Source organism: Poecilia reticulata, linkage group LG20, assembly GCF_000633615.1.
Source record: "Poecilia reticulata strain Guanapo linkage group LG20, Guppy_female_1.0+MT, whole genome shotgun sequence".
Taxonomy (NCBI): domain Eukaryota; kingdom Metazoa; phylum Chordata; class Actinopteri; order Cyprinodontiformes; family Poeciliidae; genus Poecilia; species Poecilia reticulata.
The window spans coordinates 9944408-9965134 of NC_024350.1; the positions used below are offsets into that span (position 1 = coordinate 9944408).

At 38.3% G+C, this 20727-nt stretch overlaps 1 protein-coding gene across 6 annotated transcripts in view; it reads left to right on the forward strand.

Annotated features, from left to right (window-relative positions):
* Positions 1 to 20727, forward strand: part of sema5a (sema domain, seven thrombospondin repeats (type 1 and type 1-like), transmembrane domain (TM) and short cytoplasmic domain, (semaphorin) 5A) — a 157218-nt gene that overhangs the window by 98721 nt on the left and 37770 nt on the right. For all 6 annotated transcript variants that reach the window (XR_536469.2, XR_536468.2, XM_008438633.2 and 3 more), the window contains exons 12-15: positions 1610 to 1727; positions 5667 to 5848; positions 7082 to 7225; positions 15895 to 16042. Coding sequence is in view for 4 of the 6 variants with exons in the window: in XM_008438633.2 (XP_008436855.1) it covers positions 1610 to 1727; positions 5667 to 5848; positions 7082 to 7225; positions 15895 to 16042 (592 nt within the window). In the remaining 2 variants the exon portion in view is untranslated. The remainder of the gene's footprint in view (positions 1 to 1609; positions 1728 to 5666; positions 5849 to 7081; positions 7226 to 15894; positions 16043 to 20727) is intronic.

Sequence of the window (20727 nt, forward strand, 5' to 3'; positions counted from 1 at the left end):
AATAAAGACAGCCAAACTCGGGTGTAAAAGCCAATCATAGGATTCACATCAAGATTTGAATCCCACATACCGTTGCGCTGACAAATTGCACCTTCATTATTCCGTTGCACCGTTGCCGTTGCACACCGCAGCCTTAATGCGTCATATTACAGCTGTTGCTCTGCAATAAATAAGGCAGTCACTTCATCACATTCACTATTTCTCTTTTTATACGAAGGCTGAAAAAGTTATAACAAACAAAACGGATGAAAGAAACTTCACCAAGGACACACATCAGTTGCTAATAGCTACGTTTTATTTTTGACAATACTTTTAGAGACAGGCTTGAAATGTTGGAATGATGCCTTTTTGTGCTTTTGTTGTGTGGATACATAATTTGGAAGACCCCAATTCCCTCCAGAAGATAGGCCCTGATGTGCTTATTTTTTTCTTTCAGTTCTTTCATCTGGTGTCATTCGGTAATACCATCACCTTGTATTTATAGAGTGGCATATCTTGCATCTTTTTTATTTCTTGTGGAGCAATACCACACAATGTGAACCTCATGTTCCTTATTTACAGACGCAACTAGACACAAATTATATATAATTTAGGCATCTATTTCAGATCATATTGACAATCATGGCCCGCAGCTAAAAAATACCCAAGTTGTTGCTGAGATGATTTAAAGATTACCTATGAAAAAGGACTTTGAGAAATGCCAATCACGTGAAAAGTATGCCCTTGTACTGTCCTTGCACTGTGCAGTATACACTTTACACCTTCTTACTTATGCTGTGTATGACTTTGATTTTCCAAGAAGCAGAATTGTGTCTGTCATCTCTCATATTGGCCCAAACACTTCCCCAGCCCCATAGTAATACAGCACCATCATTTTCACACAGAAGCACCAGCCCTTTCTCTTTTTTAGAGCTGTCACTGGGATGGATACTAAAGCATGCGAATCACTTGTTTCTTACTCATTCATTCTAGATTGTGACTATATTCTGTCTCTTTGTTATGAAACCTCTCAGAAAAAAAAAAAAAATCACTGTTTCCACCGGGGCATGTCATGCAACGTTGACGCCTGCGGCCGAAAGATATGTCACTGCACTGTCACCACGGCCTTGTCTTTATATGAAAAGAGTAGCTTTATTACTCTCAACAAACCATGTGCTGCAGTTTCTGAAAAAGACATATGCCACAATATATACATATACCAAAATATCCTCACATTGAATATTGTCTGAGCTGATGTTGAAAATGTAGTCGGCGCACTACATTAAGGAAGAATTTTATGATGTTGGACCCAATGCATGATCATGTTCTACATTCCGGGGCAATTCTACATATTTTTTCCCCTTGCTTTAGTAGTGCTTTCATTTGTTCTGTTACTTTCTTTTTTCTGTCTGTTTTCTCTCCTCTGACATGTTCAATTATATTTTCTGCTACCAGCCAATCTCTGCTGCCTCTTATATTTTAATAAGACATTGAAACCACCACTTATTACCTCCCTCAATTGTCTCCCTCTGTCTAGCTGAATCCATGCCATTCCAAGGCACAGGCATCTGTGTGACACAACAGACTCACAAAACCTCTCTAATAGGGCCATTGTATTCCTACCCTTTAGAGCCTGCGTAGGAGCCAGGGACCCGTATTGTGGCTGGGATTTGTTGCTGAAAAAATGCACCACCCTGGAGGAAAGTGTCAGAATGAGCCAGTGGGAGCAGAGCATCACAAAATGTCCAGTGAGTATGAGTCTGCCCTATGATCTTTGCATATAATACGGCATAACGCACTTTGTAATTCCCGTATTTCTGCATAAATCCTAACTGAAATGTCAACGGATTTGCACATTAGTCCTTTAGAGCAAAGCAAAGACAAGCTGGCTTTGCTATTGTACAATAACTAGAAGTTTCCATTATCTGCTGATCAAATTCATCCTTTAATAAAAATGTGTCTCGCAGTGATAGATGATGAAGCATGCAGAGGGATGGGGAATGCTTAGTTTAAATATTCTTTAGCAAAGATATCCTGTCCTGTCGCATCTACGTGGTTATATTGTGTTGCAGCACTTAAATTTACATGCAGTTGAAACTTGATATTTATGTATGCTGTTTAAAAAGACACATAGCATTTCTTCTTACTCTGAGAGCAGCAACACAGCAGAGAGCAAGGAGAGGGACTTGTATGGGTAGGTCCTGAGTTTTCTTGCAATTCCCTACTGGAGCTTTAGTGAGTTTGTAAAACTCTAGATCATGTCACGATAAACTGTAGGATATGTTTTCATGCAAAACGTGAGAGCCAACCAAATAACGCTTGTAAGAGAGCATCACTATTCACACCGCAACGAGTCCAGTATCGTCATGGGCTGAAAGACCACTCCGAGATGAAGATGCCGTTATGAGAAAACAGCTTTAAAAAAATCAGACTGGGACAGTGACCTTCCTTTATGTCCAGTGATCTTGATTATCACAAGACCAATAAGAAAACACTAAAGCGCTGAACAAAGAGTAGTTCACATTAAAAAAAAAATAATAATAATTACAACAATAGCTTTATCAATAGCTTCAGTTGTTAGCATTAAGTTGTCATCCATGTTTGGGTTGTCTCCTCTGAGTTTTCCCCCCACCCTTCAGATGTCAATTCAAAGCCAACCTCAGGTGGGACTGTGTGTGCGTGGACGTGTGTGTGTGTGTGTGTGTGTTGCATGAGTGTGTGTCCTGCATGCATCTATGTTGACCTGTGAAAAACATGTACCCCGTCTCACGCCCAGTGATCACTGGAGATTGGAACTAGCTCACCCATGACCTTGCGAAGATTAGCAGGTACAAAAAATTGGATGAATAGATGGACACATTATAGGCTTGTGTTCTGTTCTAGTTGAAGTGAATTATCTATGCAGAAGCTTGCAGCAACATTTCACTCTCTTCCTTTATGGCCATATTACAGTCTATCATACTTTTTTTCTGTTTGAGAGTTATTAACTCCCTTTATCTTTCATGTGGACCTTATTGACAAGCAAAGCACATCGGAGCTTCAGATGAATATTTGACTCTCAAGCCTCTGAGGAAAAATCCTTTATTCTTGGAGATAAATAATCTTTGCATAAACTGCTATGTTTAAATAAAGGCTGTAAAACAAATAGAAAACATAAACTCTGCTGTATGTTTTTCATTATTTAAAACACTTTATCTTTCTGTAATATGATTTATTGGATGGAATACGGACAGGGGAACTGATACCGCTCATGTTGGCTTATTAAATATGTAGCTTGACTCTAGACGCTATATGCTTATCTTAGCATAAATCGTAAGCACAAACAATCCTCGGCGTCCTCTCTACAAGAATTATTCTTAATACCATTCTAGTCATCTATAGAAAAGCATCAGAAAAGAAAATCATAACCTACTTTTTTTAAGCTGTTCTTTACTTGCACCGTCGGCAAACAAAATGCAGCCAGCCATATCCTACTATTGTATTGATTTTTTCTTTTCCTATACTTAGGATCACACAAAATAGAAAAACAGTGGTAACTTTGTACTTTGAAGATGTATAGTCCAATTAAAACTAAGAACAAACAAATTAAATGTGTTGTTTTGCACATGTCCAAAACAAGACGTTTTACACTTTGCCGGGATGGAGCACACATGATTGTTGGCAAACCACCAAAGCCATCAACAGACCCAAGGAAAGTAATTTTCACTGCTTGTCAATCTGGGAAGATTTAAAAGCACTACTTGAAGTCTGTCACTCACCAGAGAGGAAGATTATTCTCAAGTGGAAAACATGTGATACAGTTACCAGTCTTCCCAGAAATTGATGTGTTAGTCAGTTCATCCGAGGTCATGCTGAACTGCAATGAGATGGCAAAAAAAAAAGAACTACAACCCAGACTTCACACACCTCCTCAGACACTGTGTTTAAATCTAATTGCAGAACCAGCGGCTGGTTTTTTACCAGGCTAAGAGTTACTAAAATTTGCACCTCTCTCTCATCAGCTACGTAATCCTGGTAAACCAAAAGAATCCCTAAGCAGAAGCGATAAAAAGTCCCTTTAGTGTATTCTCGGGGGGGGGGGGGGGACTACCTGTAAATGTCAATCATCCGAGTTGACACTTTAACACTAACAGATGAATACAGCACTGCTCCATTATTTCTAAAATGTAACGCCGAGAACAAGAAATAGACGTATTATGAAGAGACTGAAGTCCAGACAAGAAAAAGAAATATAGCTGTTTAAAATAACTCGGCAAGATGTGAAAGAGAAAAAAAACAAAAACAGAAATAGAGCATTTCTTTAATCACCATCMCACTTGCACACCCTATGAATCCATTAACGGTGTGCAAAGGTTTATATAACTGGCTTGGTGTCTATTCGGCTGCATACTTCTGCAAAGTGGTGGTCTAAAGTTAAAAGCCAGCCAAGGTTTTGCATACTGAGAAGTGTTGTGTAGGCAGAGATAGGAGATGTGCTTCACCAACGAATTCACAAGTGCCATCTGGCATTGCAGTCTTATATCTGTGGTGAAAGATGTTTTACTTTTAAAAGAAAGCAGTTTTGCTGTTGGCCCGTCGAGGAGGTTTTAGTCCTAGATTAATATTTTGATTCAAGTAAAATGGACATCCCTCACAGCTTTTTGAACTCTTGCCATATCTCCTATTCTGCATGTGTGATGTTAAACTTTGTGAAAAATAAAATAGGCCTCTCTTTTGCCACTGGAATCTGCTATGGATTTACATTTGAGATAATATCTAGACTCCGTTATTCCTCTTCTGACATATAAGCATTAAAGCAAATTATGATTACTTTCCTTATAAAAGCCACGCAGTGTTGGATCGGTTATTGAATATTGCATCTTGTACAACCTTAAGTAAATAATTCAGTAGACAATACACAGCTACCAAATCACTCACACCCTCAGCCTGAATGATGCTGCAATATTGGCTTTATTGGCTGCATCTGTGTAGCCGTTTGCTTCCTTGGCTGCCCATTGTTGCAGATGTTGTGTGCCCGGTCCAAGCGTTTCTCATTTAGGCACACGGCAAAATTCAATTACCAATAAGAGCAGAGGCCAGGCGTTGTTTTGCTTCTGCCAAACAGATGATGATCGCGTTCTCTTCCTCTGGTGTGATGATGCTTTTTGCATTTTGAAATTATCCCGAAATGTTGCACCAACCCTGGGCTCATAGCATCCTCAGTGCTGAATCTGTCGATTGGCCCTTACAACTAGGTCATCACACTTGTGATTTTTGCTCTTCTAATATCTGATCTTTCCTGTTTGATTCTGTTTTTGCTTCCTGTATTTGTTGACGAGGCCCCATTTTGTTTCCATGTATGTATTGGTGTTTTATGAATGTGCATATTCAGAGTCTCTCTTTTTCTGTTTTGGAATTCCATTATATCATGCAGCAGATTCTGTCTTACTTCATGGTTATAGCAGACAACTGCTCAATTTTTTGACATGCAGCAGACGATGTAATGGATTTTTTTTTTTTTTTTTTTTACATCTATTTGAGGAAAATTGATTTTTGTTTCCACCCTTCTGTACCGATGATCTCCCAGAGCAGCATATTCCTGAAAGCCACACTGATGCAATGACCCATTTCTGAGAAAAAACAAAACAAAAAACAAAAATACATGACATTCAAAGTGTTTTATTTTTGGTCCTGTTTGTCACTAACAGGTCCGTAACATTACAGTCGATGGGGGCTTTGGTGCCTGGTCTGGCTGGTCCACCTGCACCCACAATGACGGAGGCAGCTCAGGGGCTTGTTTGTGTCGGACGAGAGCCTGCGATAACCCTGCCCCTCAGTGTGGCGGCCAGAAGTGCTACGGGATCAGCGTTGAAGTCGCCAACTGTTCCCGGTATATTATTCTGATGCTGTTCTTCTTTATTATTTTTGAATATTGTAAAGCAAAAAGAAATTAACAGATATACTCCCTGCATCCTCACACCCAGTCATTAGAGATCAACACCCTGCAAATGATTTTTTTTTTTTTTTTTTTTGTGACATTTTCATTCTGTTACTTTGAGTGTTGATTGAACATCGGAGCTTTTTCACACTTCCTCATTAAAGGTTTAACACTCTCGAGTTAAATACTGAGTTTAGAGAAACTGATGCTTTCCAACTTGCCTCGTGCATGGAGAAAAATAACATTTGCAACTGCTTCCAGTGAAACAGCTCCACATTTCCAGTCATGTGATAATTTCACCTGCTTCTGAAGAATTAATACTCATTTGAACCCTCTTTAATGAACTTCTTTACCTTCATTAAGAAGAGGTTGAGTCACAGTCACAGCTAAAATCCAATAAAGCCGAAATTTCAGGTGTTGCACCAGACGGTGGCCTAACAACAACCACTCGGTTCTTTAAGATTCTCATAGAAATAGTCTCTTTTTTGTCATATCTAAATGAGCTTTGTACCTGGAACTTGTACCTCAAACATAATTAGACAGGTTTTTTATTCTTTTAAGGAATGTTTGTTTTAAATGAGAGAGGGCATCTTTGAAACTCTGCTGGGACTATTAGAGTTCTCTTAAATAGAAGAACAAAATAATTTGTAACTTTTGATTTCAGTGGCTACCAGGCAGTTTTAGAATCCATATAAAAAATGTTAAAAAAAACTGGATCTTACCTTTAGAGCTTTAGATGGAAGCTTGCTTGACTGACCTGAGGTCATCTAATCAGAATCTTTTACAGCCCATCACACCGTCTTTAGGACTCAAGAGGACGACTGAATTATCTAATTGCTGGCACCTAGATTACACATATAGGGCGATATTTCTAGAAAAGAACTGAAGACATTTTTTTCCCAAGGACCTTCAATACTGCTTTGAGTTTTGTGATTCTGTTTTATGTATGAAACATCATTGTGTATTTTATCTTTTCTTCTGTAAGACATTGACATTTGTATGTGAGAGTGGTTGTATAGCTATAGTTTTACTCACTACTGTGTTTGAGTCAGAAAGTTCAAGTCATATTCATTATTCTTCAAGTTAGTAATACTGTACCAAGGCCGAATAAACTTAAGAAACTGGTATTTGATTTGTCTCTCTGGCGAATGTCCGAGTCTAATGTTACGTTTCGTATCGTCATAGAAATGGAGCTTGGACTCCTTGGACTTCCTGGTCCCCTTGCAGCACCAGTTGTGGCATCGGCTTCCAGGTGCGTCAACGCTCCTGCAGCAACCCAACGCCTCGCCACGGTGGGAGAGTGTGTGTTGGCCAGAATCGTGAGGAAAGGTAAGAAGCGGAATCCTCTTCTACAGTAACACGCAAAAGTTTTAAAAAACTGCAGATACCGTTTGCCTCGATGAGGCTTGCGGTCTCCAGACTTTAGTTTCTTCATTTTCTGTCTAGAACAAGACATCATATGTTGCAAGGATTTAATGTAAGGTATTAACCCTTTTATCTGTCACCCTCAAAATCCTTACAGAAGTCAATGGGTCGATCCATCAGCACACCCGTGTCATGATCATGACAGCTAAAGGGTTAACATTGAAATCTTGATATTAAAAAAAAAACGTTTTTTCTCTCTTTTTTGCTCATTCCCACATAAATAGGCCAAATAAATCTTATCATAACTATTCCATCCAAACCACATGAAACTGACCACTACAAGGTCTGGTGTCAGAAGAAAATCAGAGTGAGATTATAAGATTGTAGACGTACAGCATTGTATTTTCATCATTGTGTGCTGATTAAAGTGCATACGTGTTGAACAAAGGTGAGGTTTGTGGAAAAAGATCGAACAAACAGCAGCAGTCCCCAACTCTGTGTAACCAGTAGTAAGGGAGCCTGTATTCGGTTGCAACTTTTCCCTTTTCTTCGTCCTTTGTGCCCTTTCTTTTGTTCAACTCTTTGACAGCCAATTAGAGAAGGTGCAGGGGAGGACTTTGCTTGGGTAATTATCTGGTTTTCAGACACAAACCATTCCATATCTTAAAGTTTTGGTGGAAAATAGTCACCCTTTTCTTTAAAGATGCTTGCATGGTTTCCAAGCACCTTTTCAAGTTACAAAAAAAATGAAGCGGAAAGCAGGTGAAGAAGCACAAGGAGACGCACACAAAGCAACACAGCTAGAAAAGGTCAATGCCCTTTTTTTTACTTCTGGTTGTTCTGGCTGTCAAGAAGTTTTCATCAGTTGGCTAAACTTGAGAAAGAACTCAGAAAAAGCTTTGAAAGCTTCTGCTGTATTTGAACACAGAATATTCATAATACTTCACATAAATCTTAAAGCCAGTTGTATAAGTAGATTTATTTGTTTTCCTTTATGTTCATGGATTTTACACAAAAATATCAGTGTGGATTTTCTTAATCACTTTGCTGCGAAACAAAACTGTAGACAGAAAAAGTGCAAATAACTACAGATCTGCTGGTACAGGAAAAGGAACAATAGATATATATAAACCATTGCCATGATAACAGAAAGTGGATTTCGCATGATGGGTAATTAGAGATGGACTTTAAGATCTTTTAATTACCTTTTTTTTTTTTTTTACTTTCTTTTCCTCTTCTTTCTTGTGCAACCTCACACCTTTTTTTCTGGCCAGCTGCAGCTCCAGAAGGAGCAGTCTTTGAGTAATACACTTCGCCTTCTGGAGCCGTGAAAAAAAATATTACACAGAGTGACCGCCACGGCCCAGATACTGAAAAAAATACAACAGGAAAAAAAAAAAAAAACAGCTGACTGGCTCTAAAAACCGCCGCAGAAGAGAAGCCGATTTTACCATCCCATTTTTTTCCTCAGTTTTAATCCCGTTTGTGTCATCTCCAATACTCAGGCTCAGTAGTCACTCTGTTCATTTATTTGAAACAAGGCAGAGAGGTTTTACGCTAGTTACTGGAAGGGGATGTCTACAGGATTCTTTAAATTTAAAAATTTAAATCAGTTTGAAAATTGAAAGATCAGCTGTTATAGTCTGTTAGTTTGTTCTTTCTCTTATTTATATTTTTTTATTTATTTATTTACTTCAAATTAATTTAAATCAGTGGTTAAATGATTTCTATGTTCAAACAGTAGAAATCATAGGTATTCATTTAAGGCCAGAATACTTACTGGCCTTAAAGAGGCCAGTAGGTATTCAGGTCTAGCAAAAGACATTAGGAGCATTTTTTTTTTCCAAGTTTGTTAGGAAAGCTCATAAATGATACTAAACATGATAAATCAAATAAGCAGATGGCAGAAAAGATGGCAGAAAAAGATGGATGGCAGAAAAGAGTAAAAACATAAGCCCCGTTAACACTGTGTCTTATCTTGCTATGTATGTTGACCTGTTTAAAATCTGGTTTTGTGCGGGTCTAAGCTTAAAGAATTGAAGTAAATAAAAAAATTTTAAAAAAGAATTCCAGCCATTTTTATTGTTATGTTTGTTGCTATGTGTGTTCCCTCCATTCTCTTGTATAGTGTATACAAGTTTACTGGGCTGAAAGGTGGAAAATTCACAACATTTTACTGTGTTGAGACGCCGTCCGTTGTATTTGCACCAACGTTTCCATCAAAGTTCACTATCCCTGAACACTATTAGTAGCATCAAATGGTCAATTAGTATTAACAGCAGTAGATGAATTAAAAAAAATAGTTTAGGCGTCGGTCAGTTGGAGCTGATTTGAGCGTTCAACATGCAGAGTGAGTGAATGTTTGTAAATGCAAACAGAGCTACCACCATAGCATAGTATGCAACGATTGCTCTTTCACTGCTTCAGTAGCAATGGGACATGTCTCCTCTACATATGACCTCTTAGAGTTGCGATATTCAGGCCTGCACTGATAGAATATCATAGTAGAAGGCGACACTAGAGCAATATTTACCCAATCCAGTGTATTTCTAAGCCAATAAAACAAAGAGCAAATATGCAATATCATGCCATTGGTATTGGCTTTTTTATTAAACTATTAGTATTAGTTTCTTTGTTAGTGCATCCACCTAACCTTTTGTTTAAAACGTAACCTTTAAACATTTTAATTGTACTGCAAGGTAGCTCCGCTGCTTCTTTCTGCTTCTATCACAGGAAGAGATGTGACATCTTAATGAATAAGGCAGCATTCAGGTAATTTAAAAGTAACAACATCCATCTTCACTAGGTGCAGGCATATGGGTTTAAAAGGGCAACACGGGGATATGTAAATTAACTTGTGCTCACATTTATGCATCCAGTTGGAAAAAAAACAAACAAAAAAAAAAACATTTGTTTTGCCTTTGTTACCATGTCTGAAATCTTCCACCACCAGCTGTTGTTTGAAGTAAGCCATGTATAAAATAGGTGAAGTTAAAAAAGCACCGGCTTGAATGCCATGAGAGACTGGCTCCGTGTCAGACTTTTTTTTTTTTTTTCACTAAAAACAGTTGTGAAAATCCTTTTTCTGCACCGGGTTTCCATCAGAGACATCCGACGGCTCACTTCGCACTTTGTTCTCGCATTGTTGCCTCAAGTGCCTCATTCAGATAAATGCCCATGCCATATGTCCATACATGGACAAATATACTAAACAATGACAAACACAAAAGAAAAATGCGGAGGGGGACAAATAAACCTCCTTTTTACAGCTCCATTTTATTGTCATTGACCCAACAAGCATCCAATAAGTTCAGTCTTGATTGTTTGCAGCAGCCAAATCCTTTAAAGTTACAGCAAATGCTATGAAACTGAGCCCACACGGCAGCGCTGCGGGCTTAAATCTGGATGGTTAATGCCTGCGTTTATGAACCTACTGTTGGCTTTTCCCTCAGCACACTGACAGCGTCCACGCTGCTTACTCAGCCCGTACCGGGTAATTAGCCTCGTTTTACTCTGATCAGCCCTGTGTGTTTTAGAGGAGAAGAAAACGGATAAGACAAGATGGCGCAAAGCCACTCACTTGTGTGATTAGTGAGTGTGTGAGGATCATTTTGAAGCTCGAGATAATCTCCGCTGCATTGATTGCTGATGTTTTTGTATTTTATTATTGTGTTGCGTTCCTGTAGGGGTATTTTGTCCACATGAAAGCCTTTCAGCATGTACGTGGATCTGACTGCATACTGGACAGCCTTTCATTACCTTGTCCTCACTTTGCCACTCTCTTACTCCCAAACATATTGGCTCATTGGCACAGCAAAGATTGGTAAAAGTGAAAAGCAGCAAGGATTTTTTATATATATTTTTTTATATCCAGAGAGTAAAGAACGAGGTCTTTGAGCTGCTGTGAATAATGGTGACGTTTTGGGAATACTGCGGCTGAAAAGTACAGCTTAATTGAGTCTGAGGAGGAAATGGTATGAATTTAAACCTTGTTTCTAGCACAAAAAGGCTCTGTTTTTGTAAAAAAAAAAAAAAAAAGAGCCAGTCATCTGTCAAAACATGAAGGAAAAAAATATATAAAAGCAGATTTGTAGTCGATGTAAAAGCTGCAAAATGGTTCTAACAAGCCTTGCAATTTTCTGTAGTTAATTTATAATGAGAATTAAGCAATTCAAGTATTTTAGACATTGCTGTAATACTGCCTTGTAAAACATTGTAATAAGAGATGATGCATGTGTCTCCTGGGCTTTTATTAGCCTATGTCAATGAATTATGCAAATATTCATTAAGATTTGAGATATAATTTTCCTTAGCTGTACTTCTTAGACAACATTGTCACAGGCGAATGCAAAAGACCGTGTTCTTGGTGGTTTGATTCACTCACACTCTCAGGCGTAGACAATGAAGTGTTTCCTGCAGTCTGCATCAGAGGCAAACTTCACTCATCTGAAGATTGTATTTTTAGTCCTTTTTTTTCTAGCTTCTCTAGTCGATTGACAAGGATTGAAGTGTGGCAATAACATCATTGTATTAGACTTCTAAATCTAGCAGTTTATTTCACACGAAGACCATTTCCAAGTAGAAGCAGTAAAATTCATCCATTCTGTTCATCTTATCTGATATTGGGTAGGGCAGGTAGCAAGCTCAGCAAGAACACTCCGACATCCCTCTCCTCAGCAATGTCTCTCCATTTAGGAGATGCTTGTAAAGCAAAAAGAGTTGTGTCTGTATTGTCAACATTAAAGACAAGCAGCTTGAACTCTTGTTGTTCTTGAACCAGATCTTAAGTTGTTGTAATAAAGAAAAGGTTATCTGATTTGGACATCTCACGGTCTAATCCTTGCAGACGTTGTAAATCTGTTTCAGTCTTCATGCAATAACTTTAAACTTTCACTGAAACAGTTCACAACCCAGTGTAAGGCAGACGGTAAACGCCGTCTGCATTACCTTGCAACGGTGAAAACAAAAAAAAACAATTTCGTCTTACAACTGAACTACTTGAAAACATAATTGAACGTTGAAAGGGTTCGATTAACCTTCATATCCTGATTCACCTTCCCCAAACTCATTTAAATCTGATAATTTAGGTTTGTGCCCCAAGACCTCCTTACAGTCATCAAATGACATGTTTGATGTTTAAATGTATTTAAATCAAATTTTGAGTTGCTCAAATGAGCTCACCAAGCCTGACTTGACTTGAACATTTCTGGACAGGACTAGTTAACTAAAAAGGCAATTTGAATTCATACTATCTCTGTGTTGCATGTTAATCAAAGGTTTGTCATTTTAGCAAATATCCTCCTGACTACCAGTAGTTCATTTTTGTCCTCTATAGAGGACATTTCTAAACTAGAATGTCTCCCACCCCCTGCATTCTACTGAATTAATTCCTTTTGGTATCTGGAGAGGACATTTAGGGCTTTTCAATAATACCACATGTGAAGGGGCGAGACTTTTGTACGTACCTTTTTCTAATTCACAAAAATGGTGTTTATCAGTAATAACACATTTTATGGGAAGAGACAAAGTGTATAAAACCTTTTATTACCTTAAAAAGACTGTGGGATAAATAAAAAACAATGGTGATTGGACAATTTTTTTTTCCTGGTAGTCAGGAGGATATTTGACTCCTGACTACCAGTCAGGAGTCAAATATCCTGACTGGTAGTCAGTCAAATATCCTGACTGGATATTTGACTCCAGTCAGGATATTTGACTGATTTTGATTCTGAATTTGAATTCAGAATCAAATTCTGAATTCTGATTCAGAATCAAATTCAGAATCAAATTCTGAATTCTGATTCAGAATTTGATTCTGAATCAAATTCTTTGATTCAGAATTTGATTCAGAATTCTGAATCAAAGAATCAGAATTCTTTGATTCAGAATTCTTTGATTTCTGTTCCTGAAATCAAAGAATTCAGGAACAGAATTCTTTGATTTTTGTTGGTACTTTTACGTTGTACTTTTTTAAAAGTACCACGTACTTTTTAAAAAGTACGTTGTACAGAACAAGTTCCTATAATAACTAATACTCAGAATTAGGGATGGAGAGCTTAATGGAGGTACTAAATCTAAATTAAATTAAATCCAATTTGTATTTGTTACAATGCACATAAACCTCTCAGAGGTTTTATGAACAAGTTTCTAGAAAACTATTCACAGTGCCATATATGGTGTTTTGGATCAGTCATCAGACATGGTCATTGTTTCATGATGGAAATTTTAAGCACTTTATGTCTGGGTTTAGTTTGCTTATGCATTATAGCTTCTGTCCTGGACTTTATCCCCATCTATTATTTGCTTCACCAAGCATTATTTGGTGAAGCAAATAATGCTATTTGCATCACCAAAAGCAGTAGGCAGCAATTTTCAGCAACAACCCCCGATATATCATTGTTCATGACGACACATGTGTTTGCCTTTAAACACGAAAGATTATTAGAAGCTTTTATAAAACTCATTAGAGGACATCAAACGAGTCCTAACCCTAACCCCATAAAAACCACACATTTTCCACAGTTTATTTTAGTCATTTTCAGTTTGATAAATTCAGTTCCTTGCATTTGCATTTTCATTAGTTTTGTTCTTGTTGTTTAAGTAGATTTCCAAAGCATGCAAAAGAAACACTTGCATTTCTCTAACTTCATTGGCTTCTTCTTTATTAAAGTACATAATTTTGTGTTTTTGTTAATTGCGTGCAAGTCAGTCTGAGTTCACCCTGGGTTACCTACAGGAAATGGAACAAAACTGTGGTCCAGCAACAGTGTCATGTCAGATCACTCAGACAGAAAGTGTTTCTGGATCACTGCTTCTGTTTCTCTTTGTTGTGCATTTGCTCCGTCTTCTCAAAACCCCCAGTTGGTCGTGTCAGATGGACGTTAAAGCTGAGATAGGTCCTGCTGGAAGTTTCTTCCTGCTAGAGCTTGTTCAGCTGTTCAAGAGGTTGAAATGGAGATTGCCAGAAAGTACAGATATTGAAATATTGTGACTGATGAGAATTTATCTTATAAAACTCATGTTGGAAAATTGGTCCCTAAGCTGAAACTTAAAAAGTGTTTCTCAAACCAAGACTGAAGGCACCCGATTACTTCAACCATTCTCCCTCTGATGGATTACGATTACTTGATGAACTCCACATTCCAGTATTTGAAAAAAATTGGATATTATATCACTGTGCTTTCCATTTAATAACTAATTACAAATATGGAGTACAATCTCAATGAGCTTTTTCTTGTTAACTAAGAGATACTGTACCTAGATTTCTTTCTTCACTTTTATTTCACCTGAAATCTCCTGTCTTTGTGAGACTTAATTTTCCATCATGGGAGAAAAGCAGACAAATACTGAATTATGTGGAGTGGGGAGCAGAAAGCATTTGTGCTTACAGGACCCAAATGGCTAGCAACAGTTATTAAAGGCATTATTTACTGCTACTTACCTGTGCAGTGGTATGAGAGATAACAATGCAGCAGAAGTTTCCTTACTCATCTCTGCTGTGATTTCTTCTCTCTAAGCAAAATATGAATGCAAAAAAAACCCCTCATTTTATTGTTTGAATTGAAGACTAGCGCATAATCTCTCAATTCCAATTATTGCATTTAAAACAAAGGCATAAGCATCGTACTGATGTTTAAAGTGAGGGAAATAAAGCAGGAGCTAGTTCATTTGACTCGTCATCTGGTTGCACTGTATTGACTTTGGCTAATAGAGACTGCAGATTGAACTGACTGAATGTGGTCGATTGCAGAGATATTGATAAAGCCGTTTGGCAACCCAGTTGGAAATAAAAGTGACAAGGTGACAGATAAGATGGAACAATTTCTAAACACTACAAGAATGTCACAAGTGGCTAATTGTCTATGCTTGGCATCAGCTTCAGACCATCCTGTCAGTTCAAAAGGGCTGTTTCCCTTAAATTTGCATTAGCATGACATTCAAAATGAGATCAACAAAAAAAAATATAAGGGACAGTCGAACCTGGACTGAATTGTCTCACAGCTACTACAGTTTTGTAATCCATGAAAGCATTTTATTTTCAGTTTTCCCAAAACTGCTTTTTGTCTTTGTTGACCCATTCTCGTGCATCGTCTCATCTTGTGATCTCGTTGTTTTGAGAGTAGATCGAAGGCTGTTTTTGACCAAATTTACCAGTGGAGTCAGTTTTTTATTTATTTATTTATTTATTTATTTATTATGTGACCTCAAAACAAACCAAAAAAGCGAAACAACAAAAGAACAGTATGATTTAATTTATTCAAAGAGCCAAATAACCACACATTGACACAAGTCTTGATGCTCAATTATATTTCTCCAGATGTCCCACTATCTAAATCTTTAAACCTAAAAAGAAAAAGAGGTTATCTCTTGTTGCACCAGGCAACAAACAGGCAGAGACATTTCCAGGTCTTTCAAACTACTTCAGTGTGGGTTTTGTATTTCATATTTCTGATTGCTCTTGATTTTGTGCTTTGAAAGGCTGTTGATTGTAGATTTAAGTTATGGCTATGCTTTTTTTCCCCCTGTAGGTTCATGGCCGACTTCACCGTGTAAAAACTTGATCTTGTGCTCAGTGTGACAGCCAGAAGGAGCTAAAGTCATCCCTTTGTGTTATTTACCATCTTCCCCTCAAGGTACTGTAACGAACACCTGCCCTGCCCTCCCCATGTGTACTGGTCGGCCTGGTCTGCTTGGGAACGTTGCAACGTGCCCTGTGGCGGAGGCATCCAATCCCGACGCAGAACCTGTGAGAATGGCAACGACTGTCCAGGCTGTGGTCAGGTATGTCGCACAAAATAATATCACCCATGCAGTGCTCTGCTATTTGCTTTTATCTCTGGCTACTCACTGTTAAGGAACTTGGTTCTAACCCATTTGATCCGATGAACACCCAGAAGTAATGAAACTGGAACATTGAACATGACCAAATCCCCCGGCTCTATTTATACAGTGGTGGCAAGCCATCAGATTTATTACCAAGACCTATTTAATGTTTTACACACAAACACACACGCACACGCACACAGTAATCACTATGCATATGAATAGGCTTATTTTCTGTCACAAAGCTTCCTCCAAAGCTGAGATGATGCAAGACAGGGTTGAAATACAAGCCTTGATGAAAGAATGATGTGACACTTGTGTTATTTCTGGTTTCTGTTTTCCATACACACATTCTCTGTTCCACAGTAGTGGTGAAAATGAGAGAGAATGAACATGATAGCTTCTCACATCCCACTTGAAAGTGGATTAAAGAATATGGGTCACGGCCTTGTGAATGTACGGGATGTGTATTTTTGTCTGTAGATTTTCTTTGAAAAGTGGTAGAGAGTTTGAATTGCTTACTGGTTAAGACACAAAACAGATCATTTGAGCTGTAAAATGTAGGTTGTAATATTGTGCACTTAATATGTGGATAGAATGCAGGCTTTCATAGTCTTAAACTGAACTTACAGTTACATAAAATCCATCCTCTTTATAGATTTATTCTGTCTTAATATTTACAATATTCAAACTAATTTGAATATCAGATATTTAAAGCAAATACCAAAAAAAAGAACATTTTCAAATGATGAATAAATTCATCTAAGAGATAAAAATCCAAACCAACCTAGTTTAGAAAGATCATTGGTTATGCCATGTTGTCTTAATCAAAGGAAATTCTGGACTTTGACTAGAATGCTCCTAAACTTTTTTTTTTAGCCATTCAGAGAGAGCCATGCTGGTTTTCTTCTGATCATTACCAAAGTGGGCTTGAGGTGACAAACAGATTCTACCTCAGGGTTTTTTAGTAGAGAGCGGATTTCTTGGTCCCATCCATTTTGGGATTTTAACCAGATCATGGAGCACCAAAGGAGCCCGGTCCAGTCCCTCTCCAAGCACCATATTTAACTTTTGGTGTAATGTTCTATTTCTCAAAGGCAAGTTATTGTTACACCATATATAAGGGACTTGTAGCTTTCATAACGTTCCACTAGTCTCTTAGTCCACGGAATATTCCGCCAATAGTCTTGGAGGTCATTAAGATGGGTTTCAATTTGAACAGGTGAGTCAGATCTTTGTGTTATTTTGAGTTTCACCTTCAAATTCTTCCATTAAGGCCATTTTTGTCCAGTTTCTTTCTTGTTCACTCAGTCCTAAACCAAGGCAAGTGAGGCATGCAAGTACTTCTTGTGTTTCTCTTGTTTTTTTGTGACATCCTGGATGAGTCGTTAGTTTGCTCTTGGAGTTACTCCAAGTCAGCTTTGGTAGACAGCTTACTTGTAGAATAATTCACAACTGTTTCATAATTTCTCCATTCATGGACAAGGCCTGTAAGCACGGGTCACTGGAGTTCCGGAGAGCATTATGCTTCTGTCGATGTCGCCGTCTACTTCCTCCCTCATTTCCATGTTTACACATTTACATGTTGGCAGTCGTTTTATCTGTCAACTTGCGACATTCACATCCAGCCTGAATCGTCCTGCCATACCTCTGCATTCCTTTCGCAAACTCAGCTCATAAACACAAATCTGATGTTGGCAAAGAGGAAATCCCATCACCTACTCGTTTTCCCGAAGGGGAAGCCCATCTTTGCCTGTTGCCATTTCTCATTACGTTTGATGTAAAGTAAGCAGTTTATGTCAGAGACAGTTTAGGTCGGTGTCAAGTAATGCAGAAGTGAAGGTCAAACACTGCACTAACTTTTCTAACCATGTAAAAAAAGTAGCTCTGCATTTGCTTCCTTTTCTCTCTTAGATGCTTGCTTTTCTTTTTTTTGTCCCTTCTACCTTTGCTTTGTTTTCTCCTCGGCTCCCTGTCATCTTCCATTGTGATATGTGCTTAATTAGGCTGGTCTGAGCCAGCGGAGTTGTAATTGCACACAGACTTCACAAACACTCTTTTGTCTGTGGGAGCTTAGGACAGCTTTGTAAACTCCTAGTATAGCTGCATATTAACGTTGATCAAACACGCATTTTCTGGCTTTCATTTAAAACTATGATATTAAGCCAAACGGCAGCAGATGCTAATGCAGAGCAATTACCTCCGTCTACTTTAAGACACCCAGCTTACCTACTAAATACTGCCAAATTATCTAAATGGACTATAATATATTTTATTAACACATTTAAACATCCTAGGAATTACGAGAGCAGTAGGAATGTACTGCTCTCATAACAAAGTTACTTTTTTACATGCCATCTGTCTGATCATCTTCTGTCATTCACATTTATACTCCTTGTAGATGTTCACGTACTGCTTGATCTGTTTTACAGAGATTTTATGTCATGGACCTTTTGGTACTCAATCCCGAGGTGGAAAGACGATATGTAGGTCTCAGATTTGATTAGGTCATTTTAACACATGGATGTGTTTTGGTCTAAGCCAGGCGTGCCCAAATTCCCCTGCAACTTTTAGATTCATCCCTTCTCTGACACACCTGGATCATCGATGGCAGACCTCTGCAGACCTAAGTTACTGCTGGAGAGGGAATTCAGTCTTTTGACTCAGGTGCGTTGGAGCAGGGATGCACCTCAAAGTTGTAAGACAGAGAGAACATCTCTGGCTGTGCAGCATGTTTTTTCCCCCTAATGTTTTGCTTGCCGGACAAAAAGGCTCAATTTTGGTTTAATATGAGCAGAGCATCTTCTTCCGTAGTCTTTTGTCATTTCTTGTGGAAAACTGCAAATGAGACTGAATTAACAATAGCTTTTTTCCCTTGGCACTCCTAACATAGACGAGATTTGTGGTGAGTAAGACTAATAACTGGCTCTGAACCTTTGCAGCTCCTTCAGAGGTACCATGACCTGTTTGCTTTATTTCTCGGCCTTAATGAGGCCGTTTGTTTCTGAACAAGCATTCGAGACCTCACAGAACAGCTGCTTAAACTGAGATTAAATTACACAAAGGTGGACTACCTTTGCTTTTACAGAGCATCTGAGGACAACCGATTGCACTGAATTTTATTCATGGGTATCAGAGTAAACAGCCGTTCATAATTATTTCCCTGCCACAAACTTATTGAGGTTTTCGTCTTAATTGGTTGTTTTTTAAGTCAGGCATCCTGGTGAGATTTTAAAACCAAACCGGTCTTTGACTTTGACAACACTGCAGGACGTGCATTTGCGTATTCGTGTTTACTGATATTGATACCATCACATCCACCTGTGGTTAACTCCGGGTGGCTGCCAGATGCTGATGGACAGAGATGAAGCAACATCTGCTCTTTGCTTTTCGAGTTGTCAGAGAGAGAGAATTCACAAGATCTACAAACTTTTGGAAGTTTTTGGAAAGTGACGCCAGTCTGTTGTAAATTATTTTTCCCACCAGTGTATTTTTTTTCTCATACGCTCTCCTCTGGGAGCTCACATCACAGCAAGTCAGACTAGCTGGAGTGAATCTTCGCTTTAAGCAGAGGTGACAGTACTCGCAATTCAACAACCTCACTGTCTTGAATACATAATGCTTTAGCATGCCTAATTAAAGAGACAACGGATTGTGTTAGATCTCATTTTATTTTTTTATATCGCATATTATTTAACATTCTGTGTTTTGTGCGCAAGTCTCAGCTGCAGTTTTTCAGTAACATAAATTTTGATTCCAGAGCAATTGAGACCACATGAATTTACTTTTATTCGTCTCAGCCCAGGTCCCTGCAGCAGTGACACGTTGCTCTGTCTCTACACCGGTCTAAATCCCCAGTGAGAATTAAAAAAAAAAAAAAAAAAAATCTGTGTATTGTCTGAAACAATTTTGGCTGTGGTTTCCAAACAATGATGCACTGCAAGTTTGAGGGATGCACATGTACGTCTGATTACTCAGAAAATATGCAGCTATAAAATAAATGCGGTCATAAACCCTTGGATAAAGCAAAGGCTGAACAGTATTTTGTTCTCAACAACAGATTAAAAAGCACATTTAAAGCATCCCTCTGCCGCCTCCTCCCGAATTATTCACTTGGCTGAAAAAAAGTATTTTGGACTTTATGTGGAACAATGGAAGGTCAAGGCTACGCCTCTCTTTACTTTATTTGCCATTTGATAGAGGGGGGTTAAAATSCCCCAACTTCAAACTTTATTATTGGGCCACACAACTAAGAACTATCATGTTCTATTTTGCGGATAAAGATAATCCTCACTGGGTAGAAATGGAGTCCCATAACTTAAGTTTGGATCTTCCATTATTCTTRTACTCTGACAATTTAAAGAAGTTACAGAAACATGCTGCAAATCCYATTCTGAAAAACATGATTAAAATCTGGCAGGATGTTAGAAAATACCTCGCGGAGCCAAACGGCATGTCCCAGTTTAGTCCAATATGGGGTWATCAGCTGTTTGCTCCAGGTAGGGCAGATGGAACATTCAAACTTTGGGCATCGCAAGGCTTAAAAAGTATTGGCGACCTTTACTCATCAAATTCTGAWGTATTTTTGTCATTTGGAGAGTTACAAACCAAATTCAAGATAGATAAAAAGCATTATTTTAAAT